This window comes from Pezoporus wallicus, unplaced genomic scaffold, assembly GCF_028554395.1.
Source record: "Pezoporus wallicus isolate ANWC-B61680 ecotype Strahan unplaced genomic scaffold, APGP_CSIRO_Pwel_v1 contig_2144, whole genome shotgun sequence".
Lineage (NCBI taxonomy): Eukaryota > Metazoa > Chordata > Aves > Psittaciformes > Psittacidae > Pezoporus > Pezoporus wallicus.
In genome coordinates this window covers 223802-244958 of record NW_026640952.1, presented here as the reverse complement: position 1 = coordinate 244958, position 21157 = coordinate 223802, and the positions used below count along the sequence as shown (strand labels likewise).

Sequence of the window (21157 nt, the reverse complement as noted above, 5' to 3'; positions counted from 1 at the left end):
GCAGGAAAGTCCCTTTCAGCAGCAGAGTAATATTGGATAAGCTTCCACTAATTGTGAAAACACATCCTTAAGTAACAAAAGAGTAGTGAAGAGGATGCATCCTCAGTTCTGCCCTTACTAGAGAGGGGATACGGAGATACAGGAGAAAATCTAAAGCTCATTTCTTAGGTTCAATTAAAAACCAGTGCTGCAGCATGCCTAGGTCTTGCATGCGTCACATTGAAATGCCAGTTCCAACCTCAACTACATGTATTTTGCTCTTTATTTGGAAAATAAGAATATTAATATAGCAGCTCTTTCCAGAAAAGGTATTTTTGGGTTTCTATCAGAAATAAAGGCTGTGAAGTCTGGGGGGAAAAAAAAAAAAAAAAGACTTACTAACAATTTCAGTTCCCTGCAGAATTCTCTGCAATACTTAGTATTTAAGTTTCAGCTGAGTGGAGGTGTTTCCCCCCATAAAACCCAGACAAGCAAATTAAAATGTTTCACAAACAACAAAAAGGATTTTGAATGACTTCTTAAACTCAGAGCACACTAGTCTTTAAATCTTCATCTCTCTTTTTGAAGCCTAAATCCTGGTGCTTCCAAAGTGCATTAGCACAGTGCTAATACAAGGATAGATACAGAGCCTCACTGCACAGATCTTAAGGACTAGCAGCAGTTACTCTGTACTTAACATAAAACAAACACCAGGGAGTGGAGAATTTTTTTAAAAAACTCCTTTTGCAGATAACTGGGTAACTCCATTTTTAATGTGCTAAAGAAAAACTAAGCCAAATACTTTATGTAAGTGGGAAGACATCATGTGTGGCCAGGGTACCTGGGATTCTCATTTTGACAGAGGGGAGATTTAGATGAGATCTGAGGAAGAAGTTCTTCACTGTGATGGTGGTGAGGCCCTGGCACAGGGTGCCCAGAGCAGCTGTGGCTGCCCCATTCCTGGCAGCATTCAAGGCCAGGCTGGATGGGGCCTGGAGCAACCTGGTCTAGTGGAAGGTCTCCCTGCCCATGGCAGGCAGTTGAACTGGATGAGCTTTAAGGCCCTTTCAAACCCAAACTGTTCTGTAAATCTGTAATTCAGCATTAGTTGGCTTCATTACCATGAAGCACAAATAGAGACTTTTTAATTCCTGTTTTGTTATTGAAAAATGAATGAGGATTGTAAAAACTGGAGTTAAATAGTAAGAAAATCTCCTTTTGGTATCACTAAGTACGAGCAGGTTCTATTCACACCCACACCACCTGGTCTCCATAAACTGTAAACACGCTGGCAGCAAGTCACTTGTGCTGTCAGGAGCAAGCAGAACGCGCTCTGGTGTGCATCCCACCGGCAGCGCCCGGCGGGCCAGCGCCGTGTTCACCGCCTGCAAACCTCACCCATACCTGCGCTTCCGATGCGGGACAACGCGCGGTAACAAAACAAAGACTTTCCCGACCCCAGCCCCCGTTCCATCCGGCTGAACCGCAGCTATGCCGGTCTCTCGGGGTGCAGCAGAGCCGCGGCGATGGCCCGGAAGGGGCGGGCGCAGGGCCGCGGCAAAGCAGCGCAGTGTCCGGGTAAGGCCGGGTAAGGCCAGCCCGGGCCGGGCCGCGGAGCGCGGCGGGTCGGGGGCAATACCCTCCCCTCCCGCTGCCCACCCCCACGGAATCCCGCCCACCCTCGACCCTCTCCCGTGTCATGCCCCTTTCCTCAGCCAATGAGAAGCGGCGCGGAAGGGGGAGCTTGGGGCGGTCACTGACACGAGTCCAATGGGAAGCGCAAGCTCACCGAGCGGTGACCAATGGGGGACGACACCGGTGAGTGCGAGACTGAGAGGCGAGCTGCTGGGCGGGACGGGGGCGCGGCCGAGAGCACTCAATCAGGTGAGGGCGGTGTTGACGGGCGGTAGCGGAGGCCAATGGCGACGAGGAGGCGGAGCCCTGCCCTTCCCTCCCGCCGCCGAAGCTGCCAGAGAGTCAGGTGGCTCCGGGATGCGCGGCCGCGGCGGCAGGCGGAGGCGGCGAGGGGGGAGGCCCGGCGGCGGCTCGGCGGCACGCGCTGCCTGCCCTCGCCTCTTCCCGCGCCGGGCTGAGGCGGCCCCGCACCGGGCGCTGACCACCCCCCCAGGCGCTGGGCCGCATGAACAATAGGCGGCGGTACCGGCTCCGTCGCCCCCCGCACTGCCCGGCAGCCGCGGGCGCCTCCCCCTATGGAGCAGCCTCGCCATGGAGCCCCTCACAGAGCTCAGCCAGGAGGGCGCGGGCGGCGGGGAGCCACCGGGCGACGGGCCGCTCTGGACCGCCGTCTTCGAGTACGAGGCGTGCGGCGAGGACGAACTGAGCCTGCGGCCGGGGGACGTGGTGCAGGTGCTGTCCAGAGACTCGCACGTGTCCGGTGACGAGGGCTGGTGGACGGGCAAGATCGACCAGCGCGTCGGCATCTTCCCCAGCAACTACGTGAGCAGCGGCGTGCAGGGGGGCGGCCCGGAGCTGCGGGCCCGATACCCGCCGCCCCCCGCTATACAGCGTAAGGCGGCCTGCGCCCGGGGCGGGGGGGCTCGGCGTGGCCCCTCGCCGTTTCCCGGTGGGAAGGAGAGGGGAGGAGACCCGGTCCCGGCACTCCGGGAGACCTGGGGAGGCGGGACCGGGCCGGGTCGGCGGGAGCCAGACCTGATGGGATGGGGTGGGAGGAGAGCCCCGACCCTCCTGAGCTCCTTGACGGCATCCGGGACCGCCGCTAATGGGGGGGGGAAGGAGCAGCCCGGTGGGGAGCGGCCGCGGCGAGGCGATGGGGTAGGGTACAGCGGGCACCGCTGTGGCCCTTGCCGTGGGAGCGGAGGGGGGATGCGGCGGCTCGGCCCTTCCCACTCTGGTGGTCTGGTCCGTTCCCTTTCCCACCCGCAGCCGCATTTCTGCTGCTCCAGTGCCCTTCTGCCTTCAGGGCCAGCTCTCCTTTCTGACCCTCGCTCAGGCGTTAGCGTTTCGCTGGCGCCGGGAGCAGTTTCCCATTGTTAAGTGCTGTGTTTGCAGGGACAGAGAAATCTTCACCAAGTGTAAGAAGCTTGGCGGCTGAGCGGGGGAAGGGGGGGGGGTCACCGGGGGCTCTGCTGATACCCCGTTAGGAATAATACTCTCAAAAAGAGGTTGCTGTGTAGGCAGGAAGCCACTGCTTTATGCAGTGTTGTTTCACTGCTAATGCTTGTTCAGTATCTTCCTCTCTCCTAACCAAAAGCTCGTTATTTCTGACTTAAAAATTCCGTAGTTGGCTTGTGTTACCAGGTTCCTCCCTAGGCCTTTGCTATCTTAATAATTCTTTATAAATACTGTGAATGGGTTTTATCCAAGTTTGGATATCTGGGCCTACCTGAGGGTTGCTTGGTTAAGTTGTGATACTGAAGGCACAAAGGGATCGGTTTGTTTCTGTGAACTTCGGTGCAGTTTTGAAGCCTTTGTTGGAGACAGAGAATAGGGACGTTTCATCTCTACATTTGTTTTAGCCACTATGGACAATTGTGGAAAGAGAAACAGTGTGGAATGACTGTTTCTAGATCCTGTTTATCTATCTCTATTGACAATTCAGGCAAGAGTAAAGCCTATTTTGGAGGGGCAGAGAAAAATCTTCAGACTAGTAGGCTTTTCTAGAAAGGAAAAGGAGTAAAAAGATGCTTTATCCTATCTAGGACATACCTCCAAGGAATACAACTAATAGCTTTTGTCTTACTCTATGTTCTGATTGAAAACATTTAGGTAAAACCTCAGTGGTTTATAGTATTGGCCTTTGGATTGTGAAGGGGCTAGGCTGGGCAGTGGTGGTGCTTGCATTCATGCTGTACTAGCATAGGTAAATTATTCCTCCCCCCATGCACTGTGAATGCTCATTAGGTTTTGCCTTTGAGATAGTTAGGAGAACCATTTCTACAGAAATTCCTGAAGCCTCAGCTCCCCTCCTGTTTTGGCTGTTAGGTGCAGGTTTTGGATTCTCCTGCCTTACTGCACTTGCTATGGTTCGGTAGTTCAGGAACAGTTGTCAAGTTGCATCTTCCCATTTTAGTGGCACATCAGGACCAGGCTACTTCTGTTAACTCATCAACCATATGTTCATGACGGTAGAATTTATTGCTCCTCAGTAAGTTTTTAGTATGCCAAAGTAGTTGCTTTTAAGAAACAATGCAATTTGGACAGGGGATAAAGCTGGTTGGATTGAAGTTTGATGTTAAAAAACCCTTTGCAAGGAATGATACCTACTCTTAGAGCTGGTGATGTTAGTTTGATAGTTGTTGGATTAACAGGCTTATTGTCTGTTATCTTATTGGGCTCTGAAGAGCTGAAGTTTTGCAGGAGTTAAGCAAGGTGTCATTCCAGATTTGCACTGTGGCACAGGAGCTAATTTTAGTTGCTTTCCTAAAGTTTATTTCATGTCTGCTGAAGGCTTTGGAGTGTAAGTCCTAGAGATTCTGTTCCCACTGAGAGCTGTAGTACTATAACTAGTAATTGCATGCTGTCTTCCAGCCATTCACGTAGCGTGTTTGAATCTTAACCTCAGTGAGGGTACCGTGGATGATCAAAGTAGCCTCTTAAGGCTGTCAGTGGTGGGCCAGCTTGAATGACCCTCATCTGTGCTGTGGGCTCTTGCATGCTACAGATTGAATTAAATAGCTTAATTGTATGGTATAATAAATGCAGATTAAACAGCACCTACTTTGTACTACTTGCCAAGATGGCCACTGGCTCATGGTTTACAGGCTCTGTAATTCCTTGTCAGTCCTCAGAGGAATGATAGCACTTCCGTTCTTAAATTCTAAAGCAAAACATGCATATTAAACATTCCATTTCCCTTACAGTCCAGTAAGGCAGGTCTTCCAAATTAAAAAGGAGTTTAGAAAAGCGGTTAGGCTGTTTAGAAGGCTGGAGAAAAACAAGTATGTTATGCACTGATGTAGCTCTATAACTAGGAAGCTGAAAGAAAAAAAAAAACACAACCAAACCTCAAAAAAAAAACAATTCAGCACAAAGAGCCCTAAAAACCTTCTCCAAAAATGAAATAAAACTCTTGTAAGGATGAGGGGTTGTTTTCTGATTAAGCTACCCCTGAGGGTAAGCTGGCTGGTCTGCTTTAAAGAAACATACATTTTCAAAGTAAAGCTAAGGTCATAATTGCAGATAAAAGAAAACTTTCTTTGCAAAACTTGCAGTGTAACACGTTAAACTCATTTGGAAGCAGTTTCACCTTCCAGATTTGCTCTAGTTAATTTGTGCACCCGGCAGGTGTGCTGTCCACACTTGCTGAAGTGGAACAAAGGGGTCACAGCAGACAGAAAGAGTTTTGCTTGCTAGGTCTTAGGTTTTCCTTTGCGGGCCCCGGTGCAGGCAGGGCCGCGCGCTGCGCTCTGCTCCGGAGCTGTCCGTTCAGCACCGCCGCGCCGGTGCCCCGCTGAGCCAGCGGGAAGTGCTTGCTCTACGTGTCTTCAGTGCCTCCTGAATCCATGACATACATCAAAGCACTGCGTGTGAATACCACCCGAGTGTTGTGTGTCGGGAGTTCAGGGAATGGCCTTTCCGTCAGGCATCGTGGCTCACATGCTTGTTCATTTGCTGTCTTTTAATTGTCCTCGTCCCCAGGAGCGAGTTAGCATTCGACCGGTGCTGAAATTCTGATTGAAGGTGTAGGACTCAGTACCTGATTTCTTTAGCTCTTTTGTCTGTGAGAAATACCAGAGCAGCTCCTTTTGTGTATTCTCAGTGGCAGAGTAGTCTCATTTGTGGAGTTAGTGTCATTATGGTCTTGTTCTGTAATTTCAGTGTTTCCAGTCAGAATCTTCTGCTTCATCTTTTCTAGTAATCTGTAGTTTATGAGCATTTGAACACCAAGGCTGCTGCTATAGGGGTGCAACCTTCTTTGTTGTGTAAATCTTTGAAGTTCAGACCATTACCCAAAAGATGTACTCACAGGAACAGACAAATTCTTCTTGTGTTCTGGACTGGAAAGGGCCCTTTCTCCTTTTGAAGACTTTCCTGGTCAGCATTCTGTCTAGCTTCCCATTAATCTGGTGTTCATGGAACACTAGGAAAAAGAGCACAGGCATCCTTATTACACTAGCTAAGGTAGTGTGTGTATTGGCTGTACTGCATGGGAAGGTTGATGATATAATCCCCAGATGTAGTCAACTCCTAGCTCATAGGTTTGACTAACCTATGAAAGTAAGACAGGCTTTTACAAATCATGTTCAGGGAAGATAGAACTCAGTCATAAAACCCCAGAAGTCTGCAGCTGTTTGTATCAACTCCATACAGTTTTGTGACAGTGTCTTGTACTTTTACATAGGCATTTAATTAGAGTAAGGGAAATATTTTATTTAAGTGGAATCTGACCTGCTCCCTTGCCTTGTATGACTGTGTAATTTCTTTTGAAAACAGTCGAGAGTTCTGTGTATACAATCGATAACTAGAAAACCCAGTAATATAATGCAGTACTCTGTATTAATACCTACATCAAGTAAGTCCATTACAGACTTAATTTCCTTTCTGCTAGACAAAGTAGAGGAACAGATGTCAGATTTGGCATTTCAAATGCAGGAAAGTATTAAAAGTCTTGGTGAATTTCTGCTTAAATCCTGGCATTATGGTATTTTTTTGTCAGAGCGAATAGCATCAATGGTGTCTCACCAGTGGCCTACCACTACTGTAAATGTCAGTATGTGGATTTCCCATTCTGTATTTGTCAGTATTGAATAGGTTCTTTTGGCCATCTGTGAGCATAAACTGTGTACAGTTGTGCAGGGTTCATTTCCTTACCACTTGTGCTCCAGATGAAATTTATATGCTGAATTAAGACATCTGCATATGTATATTTTTACTACACAACACCACAGAGCCATCAGTTACTGTGACAGCCTGTAAAGTATAGCTGTGAGTGCATGGGAATGGAAAATTACGATTCTGTTATTTCATATAGTTTCTGTAATGCAAACGTAGTGGGCATTAATCAAAACAAGGTTTTTCTTCCTGAGTATGCAGAGCTAGCAATATGTGGTCTGATCCATCTGTTTGTCACACTAGTGTCAGTAATGCCAGAATTGGTTAATGAATCTGCTATGCTTGTAGAAGTGTAGAAGAATGAGCGTGATTTCGGAAGGACTGAAAGATTGTTAGTGGCAGCTGAATAAGAGGCATTCAAATAAGGGACAAATGCAGGAGCAGATGCTTTTTGTGTTAAATTTTAGCTGTGTTGCATTAAGCACTGTATAGTGAAGTCAGTGGGTGTTCTTACTTTTCTGGAATCTTGTAATGTCACTGAGGGGCTGTTAGTGTTAGAAGGGATTAAGCGTGGTAAGAGGAGGCTATTTTACTGTGTCATTTGCCAACATTAGGTCAAATTCATCACCATTCACAGTGAGTACTTCATACAGGTTTTATAATACTGCAAGATCTGTTTACCATATTGTTTGTCAATGTAAGATTGTCAGAAGGGACTACTGCTTTCACTTGTATTGTTTTGGAGTGAAAATTGGCCCTTCCCGCAAGGGTGAGGCTGGGCAACCGGGACCTTCAGCTGAGCCAAGGTTCAGACTGCATAGTTGCTAAATGTTTACTTTTTTTTTTTTTTTTTCCTCTTTTCCTAGTCCTGGAGATCGACTTCTCAGAGCTTGTTCTGGAGGAAATCATTGGCATAGGGGGCTTCGGAAAAGTGTATCGAGCTGTATGGATAGGAGATGAGGTTGCTGTCAAGGCAGCTCGCTATGATCCTGATGAGGACATCAGCCAGACCATTGAGAATGTCCGCCAAGAGGCCAAGCTCTTTGCAATGTTAAAGCATCCCAACATCATTGCCCTGAGGGGTGTGTGTTTGAAGGAACCTAATCTTTGTTTAATAATGGAGTTTGCCCGTGGTGGATCACTAAATAGAGTGTTATCTGGTAAAAGGATACCTCCTGACATACTAGTGAACTGGGCAGTACAGATTGCAAGGGGAATGAACTACCTGCATGAGGAAGCAATTGTTCCCATAATTCACCGTGACCTGAAGTCCAGCAACAGTAAGTGCTACACAGTGAGCAGCCAGGCTGCTGGGATACGGTTTTGGAAAGAAATTGTACAAAGAACGAGGGCAGTAATGTTAACTTGGTGATCCTTTCTTGTGAACCACTGTATCCTCTAATTCAATGCCAGAGGGGTTTATTTTTTCTACGTATGGTGTTACAGGCCATTGGAAATGTGTAAATGCTTTCACTTTGTAGAAGCAACTTAAATGATTGGATGGAAGACCAGCTGGAAATGTAACATACTTCTGTAGTAGTTCATATATATATATATATATATATATATATATATATATACAGTGTCTCAGTTTTATTGCATTTCAGCAGTCTCCTGTATGTTGAAATGTCTTGTTGAACTTAAAATGTTTACCCTCCCTCCACTTTTTGGAAGGATAATTGCTCCTTTGGAAAGATGAATGCTTTCATTTTAGTTGGTAGATTTTGCTGTATAGATAAGATGCAAGCCTATTTTCCATGTGGGAGATTAAACCCATCCCTTCTGAATTGGATCTTACTTTATCCCTCATAGAGCTGGTGTTGACAGAAACATTAACTCAGGTAAATGAAATGTCCTTGCACACCGAGGACTTCAGCTGTTGTTTGTGCTGCTTTACATGGGATGAAGCTGACCCGTTAGAGCATGGGGACTGAACTTTGGTAGTTACTATTCTGGAAATTATGGCAAATATCCATAATTACGACTATTCTGTAGTACTAATAGCATTATTGTCTGCCACTTGGGTATTGTTTTTGTAGTGTGTCTGTTTTCCTAAAGTTAAAATTGCCTTGAAGTTAAACACATGCACCGAACATTATTGAATAGTGTGGGAGCAAACTGCTGCTGTTGTTTGAAGATCATCATCTCCTTTCCTGATACCTGCGCGCAGCTGTTTAGCCTTTCTCTCTGCTTGTCTGTGGCTTATTGGTGAGAGCAAATCTGTACCTGCATATTGGCTGCAATGGTTTAGATAGGTATGTTAGTATAATTTTAATTTATGGCTTGAGTTAATAAAGATGCTAGGAACTGGGTGGCTTGGATGCAGGCACATGTTCTCTTTTGCTTAGAGGGCAGTAACATCTAGCAAAGAGGTCTGACAGATGGGAATTTTAATATCTTAAATAGATCCACTAGAACTAGCATTAACCATTACAATCATGTAAATTTCCAGGCCTTGCAGAATCCTTCTATGTTTTTTTGTCCTCAAATCTTGGGGCAGTGAACATAGTTTGTTATGAAGGAAAAAAAGTAACTCTTATAACTCTTTTATTAGTGAGTTTGAAATTAGGAACTAGGAGAGCTTTCAAATTACTTTCTATGGTGTTATTATTACACTATTAAAGTTTCCCTTTTTTCAGAATAAGGCAATCTTAATGTCTATAAAATATTTACTAATATCTAAATAGTTCCCTTACAGATGGCAGTATATACAGGCATATGGATAAATGCTGTAAAATGAAGGATTGATTGGCTTGGTTAATGGATGACTGGCTGTATCTGTGAATAGTAATAAATTATTCCCTCCAAGTGTTGCACCTTTTCTCCTTACTTAAGAAAATATTTACTTGCTTATTTTGCTGACAGGCTCTTAAGACATTATTGTTTAATGTTGTCTGAACATTTTTTGAGGTTTACAATGAAAGTTTTTTTTAAAATAAAAAGCTGCTAGCTCTCGGTATTTCACTGTTTTATTTACACTAGATACTGCTTGTTGTAAGAGGGAAACGTCAACCAGAGAACCAGCAACTAGAGGGGCACCAGTGCACAGTGCCACTAACCAGACACAGATATGGATGCTAGAAAACATCTGTACTGTCAGCAGCAAGAGTAAATGTCTCTTGTCATGGTGAATCAGCAGTCTGTAATTGTTCTGCACTGTAAATTGTCAGTGAGAAGTTGAAGGTATTGTTAAATATGTTAGTAGAATTTTTCTCATTTGGGAGGGAGGAAATAAAGGGAGAGGAAGAATGCATGGGAATGCCTGTGGAAGGATTCAAAGACATCCTGTTTGGAGGAGAGAAGTAGAGAATTTATGTGGTGGTCTTGACCAAAGATACCATCAGATCTAGTACAGAAATGATGGTTATAGGAAAATTCTAGTCCAACTAAGTCTGCAGCAAGCAATATTATATTTGGGAAACTAAATAAAGGTAGGAGCTGGTAGTGGAGGGAAGGACTTCAGGTATTTTAAGGAAAATGCCTTGGTTTGTAACCCTCTTTTGAAATAGGATGAATTAATAGCCTCAGATATGGGCTTGACATATTACAACAGCTGTTTAGTTTGGCAATACAGAATTCTTCATTCTGTGCTGTCTGGTGGAAGAGATATTTTAAAAAATGTGTACTATTTTAAACATTTGAAAATACATGTTATTTTCTGGGTGTATCTGTAAAGCAAGTATCATTAATACTAGATTATGACAAGGGTAAGAGCTTTGGAGGGGGCAAGGGGGTGAGGGGAACTGATGGTCTTTTTTATTTGGTTGGATTTATTGTCCCCAAATGTGTGTATTAGCCATAGATGCAGATAGACTTAACTTGTTATGATAAACAACTTTGGACTGCCCAAGTCATGTCTTTCCTGAGTACTCTGTCACTGCATTGCTTCAATCCCTTATATGTAGTAAGCATCTTGGAAATTTCTCTCCTCTGTTTTCTATGAAAAGGTTTTTACTAGTTTTGTGAAGGTGAGTGGGCTAAGTGTGCACTTGCATTGTGATTTATATATGGCTTTATTTGCATTTTCAGTGTTTTTCTGATTTACTTAGTCTTCTCAATATCTGTGGATAACTGAGATCAGGTTTTGTTGTTAGCTTTGTGTCTGTAGTTACGAGTCTTTAGCATTTACTTTTGTTACCCACTGACCAACAGATAGATTGTAACGTGTCTCTGGAGAAGGACCAGCTTCTGCTTGCAAGAACTTAGGAAAGATTCGTGCAGACTCATTTCTTTCATGTACTAAACATCTAGAAGTACTGTAGAGCTGTCATTGGAGCATCAGCTGTATTGATCTTCTGATTGGTACTACCTACATTTAGTAACAGATAGCGATTCTCATGCATCTCATTTTGCCTTCAACACCAGCTGGGACCTGCACTATTCATCTGAAGCTGCTGGATGAGTTAGTTTGGGAGGCAGAGAGTAAGATGGGGGAGTGGGAAGGAACAGAGTTGCCTTATTTAAAATCAAAGTTTCTACTAGAATAGAGGAGAACTGAAGACCTGCTTTCAGACATCTGTCTGTATTTTGGCAGATACAGAATGCATAAAGGCTGTACTTCATGATGAAACTTCTCAGAAGGCCATGTTACATTTTAAATGGTAAAATAAGTCAGTTGGGAACCTGAATACAAGTCTAAAATTACCACCAGGATATGGAAGGAAAACAAAACCCTTTTTAATCAGAATTACTGCAGCTTTGTGGACTCAAGTAGGAGGTAGCAAAACAATGCTTAGAATGATTCTCAGCATTTCGGATGGCATGATAAAGAAGATAAGATTTTGATTGCTTTGGAAGGCAATTTCATCTTGTAAAGGGCTGAGCTTCAGGAGATTATTTGAAGATTCCAGGAAGTGTCTGTTTCTTGAGATTCTCATCAAAAAGCACTCTCCAAACTGTCTGTTTTTCATTTTCCTGTAATGAAAAGGTAGACATTTTGTCTGTTCAAGCATTTCTCTTCATTTTTTCCCTCCTTTTGATTATCATGACTTTAAGTTTAATAGTAATGCATTTAGCATGTAATAAGATTGGCCTGTACATTTTAAGTACTACGTTCATTGGAGGCAGATTTTTATTGTAAAATTTACAGGTTGAGGGTTGCCCACTTCGTTGCATTGGGGGTGCTATCAGGAAATGAGTACGTAAAGATCATTACAGAACAAATTGAACACCTGTGATTTATTTTTAGAGTCCCTGAAATCCTTTATGCTGTCAGTTCAGTTGACAGTGTTGTTCAGTAGGAGAGTGTTCCAGTGGTGTTACCAATTCATATGTCAGCTGTATAACTACACAAAAGAAAGATAACAACCCAGAAGAAACTTTGTTGGCTCTGTAGGGAGATAAGTTTTTCTCTTTTGGCACTGGATTCAAGAGAAGAGATTCAGAGCAGCCCTGTGGAGAAGGGCTTGGGGGTGTGTGCTTGCAGCTTAAAAAGCCAACTGTATCCTGGGCTGCATCAAGCAGGTCGAAGGAGGTGATCCTGCCCCTCTACTCTCTCTTGTGAGACCTCACCTGGAGTATTGTGTGCAGTTCTGGTGTCCTCAATGTAAAAAGGACATGGAACTGTTGGAACAAGTCCAGAGAAGGGCCACGAGGATGATCAGGGGACTGGAGCACCTCCCGTATGAAGACAGGCTGAGGAAGTTGGGGCTGTTCAGCCTGGAGAAGAGAAGGCTGCGTGGAGACCTCATAGCAGCCTTCCAGTATCTGAAGGGGGGCCTATAGGGATGCTGGAGAAGGACTCTTCATTAGGGACTGTAGTGATAGGACAAGGGGTAACGGGTTCAAACTTAAACAAGGGAAGTTTAGATTGAATATAAGGAGGAAATTCTTTACTGTAAGTGTGGTGAGGCACTGGAATAGGTTGCCCAGAGAGGTTGTGAATGCTCTGTCCCTGGCGTTGTTCAAGTCCAGGTTGGACAGAGCCTTGGGTGGCGTGGTTTAGTGTGAGATGTCCCTGCCTATGGCAACGGGGTTGGAACTAGATGATCTTAAGGTCCTTTCCAACCCTAACTATTCTATGATTCTAAGAGATGCAGTTTATTCCATATAAAAATTAATCTGGCAGAATCCTCTCTGGCTTCTTTTACTTCCCTTCATCTGGTGATTGCTACCCTTTCCTTCTTCAGCTGCGTGTTGGCTTCACTGAGCTTATGTTATGGAATTGGTAGTAGGCCTCTCCCAGTGTGAAGGCTCCTAAATCATCTAAATGCTGACCTATAGGGGAAAAAAGACATTAGGAATGCCTGCTGAAGTCAAATCACTATGTTCAGTACAGCTCTTAGAGTTTTCCTTCTTCTTATTTCTTACTTGCAATTTGAATTTAGTTTATGTCCAGAGAAAGTTGCTTGGTATATAGTGCTTAGGATCAGAAAGGGGCAGTCTTTTTGGTTTTGGTGAAGAATTGTAAATAATGAAGCTGGTTCTGTTTGTTTCTATGTGTCTGTCAATGTTAGGTATGCCAGCATTGCTATAGGAATAATGCCAGTTAACTAATGCTGCAGAGAACTAGTAAAAGCATATTTGCTTTTTTTGACTGGCTCAGCAAAATACATTTGTTATTTGCACTATGTTGAAAGATTTTGCTGAGGGTGTTCATGCCATTTAGCAAAGTGCTTTATAAAAGTCACCATATTGGTGTTCCACAAAGTGGCACAGAAGATTAACAGCAAAGTGGCATAGCCAAAGTCAGAGAAAGAGGTAAGGACAGAGCTCAAAATAAACCCTAACAATTCTGATTCAGTCAAGTCAGTAGTTCTTCCCTTCTTGTTCTTTGAAGGCATTCACCTCTCCTACTTTTTGGATCACCGACGTAAGCTTGTGGTGTCCTGAGATTCAAAGCTCTAGCTTTCTTAAGAAATTCAAACTCTGCTGTAGCTTTGCTTATTTATTTTATGCAGTTGTTAAAGCTTTTTTCTGTTCATGAAAGTGCTAATAGAGTTGACCTTCACATGGTCTCTGGACAGTTCTTCCGAAGACTTAAAATATTCCTTGTTCCCTTTTTTCTTTATTTTTTTTTTATTATTATTTTTAAAGTATAGGCAGAATTTAGAGACAGGAATTCTTTGTGACTAGTTCACATCCAACCCAAGGACAACACAGAACTTGAATTTACATATCAATCTCAATAACATGATCAGGTATCTCATTCCTTGTTGCTGTATTCACTTCCCAGTCCTTTTATAATTGACATTCTTCTGTTGGTCTTTACACAGAAGGAAAAGTACTTAATGTAAACATATTAGTTGTAGAGGAGAGCTCTTCCAGGGTCTGCTTGAAGTATGTTGGCAGACGAGTTTGGAAGTCTGCACTATTATTGCTGCTGCTGGTACTTCAGTGTAATTTGCTGACTAACTCCACAATGTTGTACCTTCTATCAGAATGGATTTCCTTTGTCAGGGCAATTAGACAAGTGTGAGTAATGCTTTATGTAAAGTATAGTGAAACTGTCTCAATGGCATTGGATCTGAACGTTTTACACTGGGTGAATAATTGATCCGGCCTTAGTTGGGTGGCTCTTTGCCCTTGAAGAGGAAAGTGTTAAAAATGTGAGGATAGTTATTTTTTTTGGTGGTGAGTCACTAAACTTCCTTTTTATTTATTTATGTATGTATTTTAGAGTTAAAATGTGTGTGGAGTAGAAATCAAGCCTTTCAAACAGCCTGAATATACTCCTACGGCTGATTAAAGATGACTCTCCAGGTTCTGCCCTCGGGCAATTATCTGATGCTATGGGCATGCTATACAATATTGCTAATGGTGCATAATTTCTAGTTCTGGTTACTCTGCTTATTTCTCTGTCTCCCCAGAGTATCAGCCTTCTGTGTGGATATGCTGACCACTTGCATTGTGATTAAAAAAATCCAAATAACTAGTATATTTTTGCATGTGATGAGGTAGTAATGCCACAACATTTGTGGAACAGAATGAAGATATTATACCTGAAAGTGATGACAATTTTTAGGCTGTTGAGACCCAGGAATTCACAGAAGTAGAGTGACAGTTTACTTTGTCGATTTTTTTTTTTTTTTTTTTTTTTTTTTTTTTTTTTTTGGTTGTATGGTTTTTTTTCGTAGCTTGTATGAATTAGTGCAACTACTTTGCTCTGAGAGGTTTGACAGATGCTTTCATGTTGCAGTCTGATTTCCAGTATGTTTTAGTAGATTCTTCAAAGTTGCAAAATGAAAATACATCTCCTGTAAGTGGTTTGGTTTTGCGTTGATGTCTTCACTGTTAATTGCAAGTCAGAAAGACTTCATGGAACATGCTTGATGTCCACAAGAGTGCTTTGGTGTTCTCCTGCCCACACCAAATAGCAAAATGACAATTTCACAAATGGAATCCCTTGTTTTCCTAGATAAGAATGGAAAGAGTTCTTCTCATTTTTAAGAAGTGAAATTGTGTCTGTTACTTTTAAAAACCTAACTCATACCTTTTCATATCTTTTTGCCACTGCATATTTTTTTTTCTGCAAGGTTCTTTTCTGCTCCTAAGAACAAAATAACCCAGAGTTATGACACTAAGCATGTTCTCGAAATTGTGCATATGGAACCATAGAACAGATACGAGGAGACTTAAGCACCATGATGCAGGAGGTGTGCCTAGGCATCTCTGTGCTGCTCCCATGAATTCACTGTCTGACCATCTGTGACAGAGCTGGGATAAATCTGCGTTCTTCTGAAATTTCTAAGTAGCAAGTCGAGTGAGAACAGCCTTGTTATGGCATTTCCAGGAAGCTAGAATAACTTTTTCAGCTCCCCCACCCCCTTTTTTTAATTGGTGTTTCTCCCATGTCAATTATCTTAATTTGGATTTTGAGAGATTTTTGTCAGCAGTTTCAGTTTTTCTGTTCTCATCAAACAATTTCTTCAGAATTTCAACATACCCAAAGCAAACAACCTCACTTTTGAAGCATCAGAAGTTAAGCACACTCTTGCTCTTTGAAGTGATGATTCATCACCCAAGATGGTTTCCTTAATTTAAACCCATTTTGAAGATGGTGCCTCTTCCCTTACGACAAGACAAGGAAAGCCTTAAGCTGTTGGAAAGAATACAGGATATAGCACATGATTTTAAGTAGATGCTTTTTGGTACATGTTTATTTTCTCGTTCTAGGAGAGTTTCAGTTAGATTGGTGTGACTTAGATTTCCAGAAGGATGCCAGAGTTCACTGGCATAGCGGATAATTGCTTCTTAATTGTCTGACTGCTGATGGAAAAGTCACTTCAGTATTCCTCAGACCTGAACTTTTTGCAGATATGAGGAAGAAATAGTAACAGAACCTCATGCATTTAGAAGAGAAACTATCTCAATGTATAAGGATTTATAATGATGTTTTTTGGTTTCATCAGTGTTTCTTAAGATCAGAGAGAAGAGGACTCACATGCGCAGCAGTGAATCTTTGGGGCCTAGCCTGTAGCAGGGTTGTTCTGGTGGTAATGGCAGCAGGGTGCAGCATCCTTCAGGGTCCTTTTCAGAAGGAAGTACCCTGAAGATAGACAGTCCTCCTATGAGCTGTTCAGGTTACTACCATACACAGCCCTTCCACTTTGCTTTCTAAAAGCATTGTCATATTACTCAAGCATTTATTCTAACACCATTTTGGTCTGCTTGTTTGTATTACAACTTGAAACCTTCATTTAAAATGTGAGCATGGCTTCAACCTTGCTGATTTATAGACTTACTGTTTAGATGTGTAGCAAATGATAGTCATTGTGCCAATAGCTCCATTTACTAGTAACAGGTAAATATTTCTATCACTAAGATCTTGCTGATCACAACAATTGCTGTGCTTAAACTGGGGATTCCTGGGTTGTTCTCGAGGCACTATAAAGTGGTAGTATGGATATTTGCTGTAAAGAGGGCAGTGGGATGTATATGAACCAGGCCGCGTGGTCCATCCTCTTTGACTATGGGCCTAGGAAAAAATGTTAGAGAGAATAGTCCTTAGTTGGTTTTCATTTTGCATTGTCCAAGGATCCTGAAAATAAGGAAATCACATAACTTTGATTAATGGAACTTGATATGCCTAATTCTGCTTGTTAAAGCATTTTCAATCTTGCCCTTGGATTTATTGATTTGCTTTTTCTTATTTGATGTAATCAGTCACATAGCGTGTGGTTTTGATATGATTATGGTCATCTGATACCTGGGGGATATACTTAACGCTTCACCAGGGTACTGTGTAGTCACTTTAGTGATCACTGAGAAAGCTGAGTCAGAAAACCAACAGAAATCTAACACATCAAAAAGTGAACAGTGTTCTGATAGCTTTACTGCATGAGCTGTTATTTTGCATGGACTTTCATGTGCAACAGTGCAGGACTGCCCTCTTTCTCAGCAGCTGGCATCTTGTACTGCTCAGCTTAAGGTAAAATTTGGCAGTATTCAATCAAGTCTGAATTTCACTGTTGTCATCTGTAGTTTGGTGTTGACTGTGCATCACAGAGCCCTTTTAATATTTGTTCTGATGAATGGAAATACACTTCTTGTCCTTTTTTTAAGGTTTTTTAGTTACATCTGATTTAAAAAACAGGACAAAACCACCAACCAACCAAATCACCAAAAAACTCCCTCAGCTTCTGGTGTGGTTTTTGCTGCTGTCTGTGAAGTTTTTGTCTTCCTTACCTTTTAGACTGAGGAGTACCAGCCTGTTTCAGGAATGAATAGTACTTGGTGTTATTGTCTGTTTCACAGGGATGTCTTAGCTGAAGCCAAAGCAAAACAGTTTGCGCTACTTTTGTCATCATGAATTTCATGGTTTTATTTGCCTGGAAATGGCTCCCATTGAACCAGCATTATTATTAAATCTCTTTTCAAGCAGTCTCTTGAGCAACAATTAATGTATGTCTTTCATGCAATTCTGCTCATCTCTTTCCTTTTTTTGTTGTTGCCTAATACAGTTTTCTATTTGTTGCAAGCTTTCAAACTGATATGGTCTGGCTAAGCATTGTGTTGGGTACAGATGAAGTTACATTTTTTCCTTAGAGCATTTAGCTGATTATGAGGAGTACAGTAATCCATGCCTGAGCTGGAAGGTTGTTCCAGTGCAAGCAGTATGGCAGGATATAGTCTGAAACCAGAGCTGTTCCATTTTCTAGGAAACTCACCTGAGTATTCTCCAGGAGCGTTCAGTGAGTTTTGTACCAGATCACTAAAATGATAAGACTTTTATCAGCTTGGCTGAAAAAAGGTGAAAGGATTGATTCTAAATATATCATGGCTGTGGAGGCCTTTCCTATCCCCTCCCCCATTATGCATTAGCTCTTTAGAGTTAGTGAACTGCACAGCTTAAAATCCAAGAACTGCTGTGCTGCCACATCCATCACCTCCTCTAGGTTGATAGAAGAGGACAGTTGGCCAGCTTGGTGGATTTGCTGAACTCTCATGTGCACTCAGTAATTAAAAAGCTTTTGCTTCCAAGGTGTCTTAGTTTTATTAATGTGTAGTTGCTGGATGGTTAGTAATAAAAAGGGGGAAATACTTGCATGTTACTCGGGACAGTATTTGTGTTCTTTGGTTTTCCTTCTAATATATGAAATTTTGAGTGAGGTTTAAATTCTGTGCTCTTAAGGATCTTGTGAAACACTCAAATATTTGTTTGTGGTGCATAAGACTAAAGATGCAGCCCTACTGAAGTGAACGGCAGAGTACCCAACAGAAGGTGGGTAAAGGCTGCATGCAGAGAGCCCGGACTCAATCCGTGTGCAGATCTGTTAATCACTTTAAGTACTTTGAATGAAGGATCAAGAGCAGATTGCTTATTATCTGGATACTTGTGAAGCAAAGCTGTGCAGGCTGACTAAGGAAGGTAGAGCTAAAATTGCAAATTAGATTTTGGCAATCCATTACAATATGAGGTCTCATTTTGGAGCAAGTTTTTGAAATCCTTTCCCAAAAGCTTAGTTTTGTCCTGAAGGCATTATGCCAGTGTACTGCCAGTAGGACTTAAAAAAACAGAACACCTGGCAAGCTTGTCTCCTTTGCAATCATGATGCTTTTTTGATGTGTTAGATAAAGTGTAGCTAGCATTTGGCTATATGAGACCATGACACCCTGACAATGCAGCAGTATATTAAGGCTATATTTTTATCTAACATCTGGTATTTACCACCACCACCATCTGAGCTGAAATGTATCTTGAGAAGTTTTGCTTACTCATGGGAGGGAAAAAATGGGATTGGAACAATCTCGATAAGTTCCAGAGAGGGACTTTTACAAGGGCCTGTAGTGACAGGACAAGGAGGAATGACAGAGGGGAGATTTAGATTAGATATTAGGAAGAAACTCTTCACTATGGGGGTGGTGAAGCCATGGCACAGGTTGCCCAGAGAAACTGTGGCTGACCCATCCCTGGCAGTGTTCAAGGCCAGGTTAGATGGGGCTTGGAGCAACCTGGTCTAGTGGAAAGTGTCCCTGCCTGTGGCAGGGGGATGGAACTAAACAGTCTTCGAAGGTCCCTTCCAACACAGATCATTCCATGATTCTGTCAAGTTCAGTGAAGCCATCTTGTATGCAATAGCATTTTTGTTTGATCAAAGGACACTTTTCTCCTTCAAACATAGTTTAAAACCTATAGGACTATGGTTAATATTTGCTATTGCTATAGTACCTTCTAAATAAAAGCCCTGAAGATTTCACAATGCATTGTGTTTTTTCAGAGTAGAAGGGAAGGGGTGAGCAAATGTCTGCGTGGTGCTGAGTTACCGGTTGGGTCTAAACCACAACAATTTAGAAGGCAGTCAAACAGATTTGGACAAAGCAAAGATTATACCTAGATTGTGAGGAGATGAGTATAAAAAAATACCGTAAACTGAAATTGGCCATCCCAGTTGTGAAATTCCACTGGGTGTGTGTCAGGGAAGAAATTCAAAATTAGGTGTAGGATTAATATTTTAGTGTTCATGGACCCTTCGGAGTAGAAGTTCTCAGGAAGAGCCTCCAGAGCACTCCTACCTCAGAGAACTTTATTCTGTGGTCTGAAAAACAAACCCATAGAAAACATAAGGGGTTGAATGAGGAGATTCTTGTGTTCAAGATGAGGTTTCCTGTAACAGATTGGCTTGGTTTTGGACACATTCTGCCATGGGTGGGTGGGAGAGTCTGGATCCTGTGATATTAATCAGTCCTTTTTTCCTTTCTGGCATACTGTCAGCTTCAGTAAGCCTTTAGCTGAATTCTGAAACTTGTGTAAAGCAATTTTTTAATAAACTTGGAATTGTTCGGAAATGGAAATATTCTCAGTTTCCTTTAACTCTTGCACTTGAGACTTCCGCTGTATTGCAGGAAGAAGTTTAATGGTAGTGCCTCCTCATACAGGTCTGGATTGTCGTGGTTTAAGCCCAGCCAGTAACTCAGAACCACGCAGCCGCTCGCTCACTCCCCAACTTTCCTGCCCCCCTCCACTCCTGGAGGGATGAGGAGGACAATCAAAAGAATGTGACTCCCACAGGTTGAGATAAGAACAGTCCAGTAACTAAGGTATAACACAAATCACTGCTGCTATCACCAATAATAATAGGTAAGGGAAATAACAGGGGAAGATAACTGGGGAGTCTTTGGGGACTCCAAATACCTGCCTTCCATCTCCAGTGCTTCCAAAGCACTGGAGGGGCCCAGTTGACTAGATGCTCGCCCATACTGTCCCATACACCCTGCCACTCATGACTGTCCAGCCTTGGAGAAAATCTCTTGGTCCACCTATATCATGGTCTAACCCTAGACAAGACCTAAACACGACTCCACTTAACTTTCAAGATCAGACGAAATGGTTGTGGATAAAACACAGTCTGTATGTGTGCCAACATGCTGATCCTCATCACAATCAGCAGGCAGGTCTCAGGGGTACCCAAAGGCCATTCAAAACCTTCAGAACTCTCAAATGATGCTGCTGTACTTGTCACTGGCGCTGGTGTAGCTGCTGTGCTTGGAGCTGGAGTAATTGCACTGTCTGCTGTGGTCGGAATTTGAGTAGCTGCTGTACTTGTCGCTGGGGTTGGTGTAGCTGCTGTGCTTGGAGTTGGAGTAGCTGTGTTATCTGTTGTAGTCAGACTTTGAGTAGCTGCTGTACTTGTCACTAGGGTGTGTGGGAATGTCTCACTCATAGGCTGACCACCAGAGGAGGGGAAAAAGGATGTGTAATATAACAATTCTGTTATATACCTCACAAAGTATAGAGGTGGTGACCACACTGGGAACACAAGCCAGAGCAGTTTCATGATCAATGAGTCTGTTGTATTGCAAGTCATTACCATAAAGTATAGTGAAACAAGAACCTTAGCCCAAGCCCCCCAGCTGATAAACACTGAGACAGCAAATAGCAGTTGTAAGTAAGGTAGGACATGCTGAAACTATGAGATCAAGAGCAACAACTTTGAGAGCCAATAAATCAGCATTGTGACAAGTGACTATTAATCCGGAACAATGA

At 42.9% G+C, this 21157-nt stretch overlaps 1 protein-coding gene across 1 annotated transcript in view; it reads left to right on the top strand.

Moving 5' to 3' along the window:
• The first annotated feature begins 2021 nt into the window (after nt 1-2021).
• Nucleotides 2022-21157, top strand: part of MAP3K9 (mitogen-activated protein kinase kinase kinase 9) — a 57729-nt gene continuing 38593 nt past the window's right edge. The window contains exons 1-2 of the mRNA XM_057421359.1: nt 2022-2506; nt 7599-8012. Coding sequence (XP_057277342.1) covers nt 2206-2506; nt 7599-8012 — 715 coding nt within the window. The 5' untranslated portion in view covers nt 2022-2205. The remainder of the gene's footprint in view (nt 2507-7598; nt 8013-21157) is intronic.